This window comes from Cebus imitator, unplaced genomic scaffold (genome assembly GCF_001604975.1).
Source record: "Cebus imitator isolate Cc_AM_T3 unplaced genomic scaffold, Cebus_imitator-1.0 Scaffold42, whole genome shotgun sequence".
NCBI lineage: Eukaryota > Metazoa > Chordata > Mammalia > Primates > Cebidae > Cebus > Cebus imitator.
Genome location: NW_016107357.1, coordinates 9,609,663 through 9,618,511, shown reverse-complemented (window position 1 = coordinate 9,618,511; position 8,849 = coordinate 9,609,663). Strand labels below are relative to the sequence as shown.

At 35.7% G+C, this 8,849-nt stretch overlaps 1 protein-coding gene across 18 annotated transcripts in view; it reads left to right on the top strand.

The window, feature by feature from the left end:
* The window catches only part of CDC42BPA (CDC42 binding protein kinase alpha), a 330,073-nt gene that overhangs the window by 181,531 nt on the left and 139,693 nt on the right, over positions 1-8,849 (top strand). For all 18 annotated transcript variants that reach the window (XM_017526457.2, XM_017526468.1, XM_017526469.1 and 15 more), the window contains exon 10: positions 2,078-2,244. In XM_017526457.2, the coding sequence (XP_017381946.1) occupies positions 2,078-2,244 (167 nt within the window). The remainder of the gene's footprint in view (positions 1-2,077; positions 2,245-8,849) is intronic.

The following is an 8,849-nucleotide window of genomic DNA, read 5'->3' as shown; positions in this document are numbered from 1 at the left end:
AGCTAATTTTTTGTATTTTTAGTAGAGACGGGGTTTCACCATGTTGACCAGGATGGTCTCGATCTCTTGACCTCGTGATCCACCCGCCTCGGCCTTCCAAAGTGCTGGGATTACAGGCTTGAGCCACCGCGCCCGGCGAATTTTTAAATTCTTATGTCATCTGCGTCATCAGATCATTGCTATTAGCTTACAAATTTCAATACTTTCTCCAATCTTAATGCAAGATATAAAATCTGGAGTCGACTTCCTTTACCTCTTAACTGTTTTTCTGCTCTATATTATAGAAAAATTACTTCAACAGTTGACCATATTTTGTTTATTATTCTCATACTGTTGTTTGTTGAATCCATTCCAGGCAGGTATGTGCCCCCATCACTTCATGCAAACTGGTTTTATTGATGTCATGTTGACCACCTTGCTAAATCTAATGATCTCTTCACAGTCCTAGTCTTACTTATTTACTTAGTCTCATCTTATTTGCCACAGCTCCATATTTTTAAAATACTTTCTTCTTGGGCCAGGTGTGATGGCACACACCTGTAATCCCGAGGTGGGCAGATCATGAGATCAAGAGATCAAGACCATCCTGGCCAACATGGTGAAACCCCCATCTCTACTAAAAATACAAAAATTAGCTGGGTGTGGTGGCTCGCTCCTATAGTCCCAGCTACTCAGAAGGCTGAGGCAGAAGAATTGCTTGAAGCCGGGAGGCAGAGGTTGCAGTGAGCTGAGATTGCACCACTGCACTCCAGCCTGTCGACAGAGCGAGACTCCAACTCAAAAAAACACACAAAAAAACGCCAACTTCCTTTTCCATCTTCTAGGGCACTTGACTGATTTTTCTCCTAACCTTGCAGGTCATTCTTTCTCAGTCTCCATACCTGATCCCTCCTGACCTCCCTGGCTTGTGAATATCGGAGTGTCCTGTGGCTCAGTCTTTGAACTTCTCTTTTCCATCTAAACTCTCTAGTGTTCTCCCAAAGATTCGCTGATGACTCCTAAATGTGCAGCTGAGACCTCTCCTCTTGTCTAGTTAAAAATCCATCTTAACCACTCACTTATTACTTTCTTTTATTTCTCTGAACCTGTTCAGGTGATCCTCTTAAAAGATAAGTCAGAACATGTCACTCCCTATTTGGGACCAGTCCACCCATCCCCAATTCCAGTGGCTTCATATCTTAACTCCAAATCAAACTTCTTCCAAGGCCCCACTTGAGTGCCTTACTTTTATCTTTCTGAGTTCATTTTTCCTTGTTTACTCAATTCCATCCACACAGGCTGCATTTCTGGCCTGTGAACATGTCAGACATACTCTTGTCTCAGGGCTTTTGTACTTCTGTGCCATCTGCTTGGAACACTCTTTCTTCTGATATTCCCTTAACTGGTCCCCTTATCCTTAACTTAGCTTTTTCCAAAGTTACTTTCACAGTGACAGCTTTCCTGACTACTTTATCTAAATTTTTATCTCCTCCCCTTCAGTACTTTATTTCTCCCCTTCCTGCTTTGTTTTCTCCTTAGCATTTAACATTTTCTAATGTAATAAATATCTTACTTTGTTTATTTCTGTCTCAGTCACTGGAATATGAGCTCTAGATGGGCAAGGATTTTTGTCTGTTTTGTTCACCACCGAATGTCCAGCAGTTTCAGTATTTTAATTTAAATTGTATTGAATTAAAGACAGAAACTTGCTTTTGAATTTCAAATTCTAATAAGAAGGCCGTGGTTGGTGCTTTTGACTACCACTGTTTCACCTAGGTGGTTAAATTGTTTTAAACTACCAATAACCCTTCAGCAAACTTCATTTTCTAGTTTGTGAGGGGTTTTTTAATCAAAATAATTTGGGGAATTTTAAGTTTTTATTTCTTAAAATGCTTCTAAAAATAGTTTATGGTGATTTTACAAAAATTTTTTTGAATCATTTCAGCTGGCTGACTGCAAGATATTCAAATCTATGTTTTAAAAATGAGCAATTTAAAGATGTTTATGCCACTAATATGGAGTCAGTTTAAAAAACTTTTTAAAACGTTAACTTTTTATCACAGTATGAACCTACATTTTTTTTTTTTCTTTTCTTCAGTGTACTTTCTGATCGGAGCTGTTTAAGAGTTACAGCTGGTCCCACCTCACTGGATCTTGATGTTAATGTTCAGAGGACTCTAGACAACAACTTAGCAACTGAAGCTTATGAAAGAAGAATTAAGCGCCTTGAGCAAGAAAAACTTGAACTTACTAGAAAACTTCAAGGTAAATATATTTTCACTTTTTGAATTGGACTAACTGTTATGAGCTGTTTCTTATAAGTGGTTTTATCTTTGAAAAAAAATTCTGTTATTAAGTGGTAAAAAATCAAGTTGTAGAAATGTATGCAAGACATAGCATAACACCATTTGTGTAAGATCACGCAATTAACAGTAAACAACAACAAAATAGCTTTTGTTTCCTGTGGATACATATGCATGTTTATAAATGTGTGGGAATACCTTTGGGGATGCGGAAAAATGGGAACCTCCTCACTTCATTATAGCACTTTAATGATTTTTTGTATCTTATTTGCTCAGTCTTGAAGAGTTCTAGCTCCTGTCACAATGTCATTCTCTGCAACATGGCTTCTGTCTTATTTGGTGATTTTAAAATGCACATAATGTGAACTTTTTAAGATTATGAGTTAGTTTCTAGATTCTTTACCTTAAGTGATTGTTTTCGCCACTCCATTTCATCCACTCCATCCTATGGTACTATTTATAATTCCTCTTTCTCTTTGTCAAATACCTTTGGCAGAATCCCAACCAGGTTTGTCAATACAACTTTGTCTCTACAACTGTGCAACTGAAGACAACTTACTTAAAACACCCACAACATGCTAATACCAATTCAGATTCACACTTACCTCAAGTCAGCTCTTCATGCTGCCCAGAAGTCCTACTTTGCTTCCCTAGTCTATTTCAGTATCCTGTATTGTAAAATCCAGTGATCATTTCTGTCTTCACCTTTTAACCTGTCAGCAATATTTGGCCCTGTCGAGCATTTATTCTTCCTGATAAGACTCTCCTTTTTGGCTTCTGGGACACTTTATTTCCTGGTTTTCTTTTTCCTCGTAAACCAGTCTTTCCCACTCTCCTTTGCTGAGTTCTCCTTAACTCTTGACCTTTGAATGTTAGAATACTCTCTACTTAAAGCAGGTCTCTAATTGAACAAGGCCTTCCAACGAAGGTTTTCCTGACCATCCTATTGACAGTTTATCATATATCTATCCCCAGTACTACTATGTCTTTTTTCTGCTTTTTTTCTCTAAAATAAAGGATATTTTACTTACATATTTTGTGAATGAAGGAATGTATTTATGGACAAATAATCAACAACTTGTAACTCCTAAGAGAGAAATAATCAAAGTTTTACAATAATAAAATTTTACTATCATACTTTTAGAGGCCCAGTAGAGAAAAAGCCTGTGTAGACATCAATAGAACGGACTATTTTCTGTTTTTCCATAAGTTGTTAAGATCTCTGTGTATGGATTACTTCCCTTTTGTGACTAAAGTTTTTCTGTTTTTTTTTTTTAATGTGGTGATATACATACAGCAAGGTGTGCAAGCATTCAACTTTTAAGTATAAGCCTAATAAATGTTTGTATATGCATACTTTGATGTAATCTTCACCCATATTCATGTGTAGAATATTTCCAGTATAGGGTAAAGTGCTTACATGCCCCTTCACAGTTTGTAACCTACCACTATGAAATAAACATCGTCCTAATTTATTTGACCATTAATTAATTTTTACCTGTTTTTGAACTTCATATAAATAGTATCATACAGCATATTCTCTTTTGTGTATGGCATCTTTTACTCAACATGTTGTTTTTGAGATTCATCCATATTTTATATGTATCAGTAGTTTGCTCTTTTTTTTCTGTATTGCTGTTTAGCATTTCATTGTATATCAGTACTGAAAAATTATCCAATATGTTGTTGGTGAATATTTGGGTTATTTCCAGATGTTGACTACTATAGTAAAGTTCCTGTGGATATGCTTATATATTTATTTTGATGGTCCTATGTACTATTTCTCTCAGATATATTCCTGGGCATAGAATTTCTGGGCCATATAGTTTCTGGGCCATATAGTAACGGATTTTCAGCTTTCAATTTAGAAGATATTTTCAAAGAGTTTTCCAAAGTGACTATACCAGCACGTAGTTTTACTAGCTCCCCACAAGAACTTGGTATTATCAGCGTTTTTCACTTATAGCCATTCTGGTAGAAGTATAGTGGTGTCCTGCTGTGATTTTAATTTGCATTTCCTTAAGGAATAATGAGATTCAACACCTTTCCATATATTTACTATCCATTTGGATATCTAGTCTTGTGAAGTTTTGGTTCGAGGTTCTTGCCCATTTTTCTATTCGTTCTTTATGGATCTTTTTCTTAATAATTTGTATGTTACTACTTCACAAACAAGTAGAAACCTTTAGATGACTGCTTGTTTGACTGTTGTTATATAGTTTACCTTAATCTGTGTTATAAATCTTTTAATACATTTTTACTCAATTGTTGCTTTGTTTTCTTTACTAATTAATTTTAAATATCTTTTTATTTATCCATTTATTTACCCATTTGGTGCTTTTTATTTCTCCCTAGTGATCCATATTTCTATCTGGAATCATTTTTCTTCAGCCTAAACAACTTCCTTTAGTGTTTTCTTGTAATGTGAGTATGTTGTGACAAATTCTTGATAGGATTTTGGATATCTGAAAATGTCTTTACTTTTACCTTCATTTTTGAAGAATACTTGTGCTGGGTTAGAATTGTAGCTTGGCAGCTTTTTCTTTCAGGGCTCTACATTTATTATTTCATTGTTTTCTATAATAATTTCCATAATGTTTCTTGAGAAGCCAGCAGTTAATCTTAATTCTAGCTTTCTTTGTATAAACAGAAAATTCTGGTTGAGATTCACTGAGCTTTTGCAATATTGTTTGATATCTTTTATCAGTTTTACAAACTTCTAAGCCATAATCTCTGTAGATAGTATTTTGCCTCACATCCTTTCTCCTCTCCTTCTGGGACTCTAATTGCATGTATGTTGGATGGTATCTCACATTTTCTTTATGCTCTGTTCTGTTCCTTCCATTCTTTCTTTTTTTTTTTTTAAATAACCATATATTGTTGCCCAGTATAATCTAAATTTTTTTTTTAAAACATTACCACAATTTTTTCTTTCCTTTTTCTATTTTTTTTTTTTTCATGCTTCAGTAAGATATTTTCTATTGATTTGCCTTCAGATTCACTAGTTCTGTCTTCTACTGTACCCATTTTACTGTTAAGTACATGTAATTTGTCTGAATTTTAGATATTATCTTTTTTAGTTCAAGATTATTTATTTGATTCTCTCAATTTTCAGTTCTCTGTTGAAATTCCCCATGTCTTTGTTTATTTTTTTTCTCTATTTTCTTTAACATTTTAATAATATTTTGAGGTGCTTATCTGCTAATTTCAACAACTGAATCATCTGTGAACCTGCCTTTCTGTTTTTTTTTCTTTTATTTGTCATGCTTTTCTGCTTTTCCAAATGTCTCATATGAAAGATGTCATGAATAAAAATAACATAGAGAAGGAAGTTTATATTATTTTTGCCCCAGAGCAGTTTCTCCCTTTTCATTCCATGAAGAATTGAGTTTGGACAAGACTAAATTGTATTTTTAATTAGACTCAACCTACCTTTGATTTCAAATGTCCAGAATGAGGAGCTAGATAGAGCCTGGTTGGGCCTTTTTGTCCTTCACTTTGTAAACTGTAGGAGATTTTTTCCAGTCTTCAGCCTTCTGCCCTATACCATTTCCAAATTTGGTAAGTGTCTTGATGAAGAGACTGGCCATGTATTTGAAGCAGATTCTCTTCCTCCAGCAGCTCTTTGAAATAATTCTATGCTATCTGAAATTTCAGTCTGACTTTTCGAAGCTCCCTAACTTCCCATGCAGCCCCCAAGTACAACAATTAAAATATACCATGGGAATAAAAGCACCATATGCTTAGGGACTTTGAGATTTCCAAATTGTTGCGTCATCCCCACACATCTTCCAGGAGCTTCAAGAGTTTTTTCTTTTCAGCATATTCTCTATCAGTTTAAGCCAGGCTTGACCTAAGTTCACTCACAGAAATGGATAAGGCTTTTAGGTAAGAAGCAGTTGTAATAGTCTCTTTACCTCAGAGTGCCTGACTTTTCCAACTCCAACTGGGAAAGCAAAGAGAACTAAGTAAAACAAACCAAGGATGTTTTTAAAAATAAGATTTTTTCAAATTATGTATTGAATTTTTACTTTTATAGCAGGAGAAACAAAGCAGTAACCTTTTGCTTTCTAGTCCATCCCCTTACGGCTGAGAATTTCCTATGTTTTGGGTTTTTTTTTTTAATGTTTTGAATTCTTTAATTTGTTCTTAGTGTTTTTACATGTGATTAGTGTCATTTGCACAGAACAAAGTGAACAAAAATGTAAGATCATTGGCTTTTGGTATTAAACTTGTTTCGTAGTGACATAGATTAACATTTAAACTGATTGATTCATCTATCAGCTATTTATTGAATATCAAACAGCCAGGAACTCTTCTGTACATGACTAGTGATATAATAAAAAAACAGATAACGACAAAAATACCTCCCCTGTTATGTTTGCATTCTACCTTGAGGAGACAAACAATAAATCAAATACAAAGTAGGGTCATCTGCTGAGAGTAAGGAAGGTAAAGGAGATACTAGATATTTGACAAGAAAAAGAGAAAATGTGAAATGGTCAGTATGAAGATGAAAAGAGTAAACGAGCTAGGGAAATAGGATTTCCAAGTTATTTAAGTTTAGTAATAATGAATTTTAAATGACTGTGTTTTTTTTCAGCCATTTTCAGCTGCTTGAGTGAAATCATCGAGTAGGAGAAGAGTAGAAATTAGCCAAGATTGGGGGCTTTCTAGAATAAGTACAATGGAGGAGAAAAGGGTAGAGAAATAGAAGGTATTTGCAAAGCAGTGATGGACCAAATAATCTAACTAGGATAAGGAAGTAAAGAGGAGAAAAATGGAAAGTGTTAGGAAAACATTGATTGGTATTTCTTGTGGGAATGAAGAATTGTTGAAGTGTTCCCTAGAGTAGTGAGCTGTATGGATAAGAGATAATTTTGGAGGTCATGCATGCAGTTATTGATAATGACAAAGTATATAGTAGAATTTCTCAATAGGTGAGCTACAGGCATTTGAGGTGAGGTAATTTTTTTCACATGAGAATTGATTTCACACCCTGAGATATTCAACATTCTGAGTTTCCAGATGTTAAATACTTGCAGCAGTCTCCTGATGGACTGTGCCAGTAACTTATTCCCATTCTCCTGTACCCTCCACAGAAGGTGATGGTACCACCTACAGTAGAGAACCACTAGTTTAGGATATGGCCAGTTAATCTGGTGGGTATGCTGGAGAGAAGTCTATCAGTTAGATTATTTTGGGCTACAGGTGTGAGAATTCTTAAGTAATATGGATTTATTGTCTCAAGAATTCAGAAGTAAATGGTTTCAGTGTCAATCTTGGGGTAGCTTCCCTATTAAGTTCTTTGCTTTCCTTACATGATTCCACAATATTGTAGGCCCCAACTTTCAGACATAAAATTTGGAAGGCAAGACCTCCCTTCATATACCAGATTCAGTCTTTATATACCAGATTCAGTTCATATATCATCTGACTGACATACGAGACGTTCGAGTTATCACATGGTGATGTTCCCTGCTAGTACAAAAAGGAGCTAAATAGATTCATTGGCAGAGTACACCAAGAGTTTCATCTTCCTATCTGCACATATCCAGAGACCCAAAAAGTGGGAAGATTCATTTAGTTTCATGTCTCTTCATATTAAAACCTCTCCCTGAAGCCCCCTAGTGGACTTCTTCTCAAGGTAACATTTAAGTTCTAACCAGGTCATATACCTGATTCTTGACCAACACTTGCAATGTGGAATGGAATTACCATGATTAATTTAAACCTACCAGTTTTGACTGGGCCCACCTTGCCAATGCACACTGTAGCCTGATAATTGAAATTGGTTCGCAAGGAAGAAGAGATGAAAAGGTGTTGGGTAAAAACCAGTGGTGTCTGCCATAGGGGATTTATGTGCCTAAGTCAGTGTTAGATGGATTAACATTCTTAGTGATATTAAAGTCACTAAGAATAATAAAAAGAGTAGTAATGGAAAGAAGGGCAGAGAACAACATGTAAAATCCTTATTTAAAAAGAGAGTAAGGTAAAGAAGTCAAGTGGGTAACTACAATAAGTAGGAAATGCCCATTTCAGTAGACCTAGGAGTTTTGAGGCGAAGGTGGCAATAATGAGCAAGAATGCCTGCCCCACCTTCATACCTGTGGTAGATGGGGTACAGGAGGGAGAACAGCTCCTATTAATGTCCATTTGGTATTCTTTAGTTTTTTATTTGTTTTTTGAGACGGAGTCCATATCTATCACCCAAGTTGGAGTGTAGTAGCACGATCTCAGCTCACTGCAATCTCTGCCTCCTGGGTTCAAGTGTTTCTCCTGTTCGTATACCTATTATATTCATTCGTTTATTGCATTCATCAGCCTCCTGAGTAGCTGGGATTATAGGCATTCACCACCATGCCCAGCCAATTTTTGTATTTTTAGTAGAGAGAGGGTTTCACCATGTTGGCCAGGCTGGTATTGAACCTCCTGACCTCAGGTGATCCACCCACCATGGCTTCCCAAAGTGCAGAGATTACAGGCATAAGCCACCGCACCTGCTCCCCGCCCCGAATTGTGTATTTTTATGTCTCCCCATTTTCTTTCTTTCTTTTTTTTTTTTTT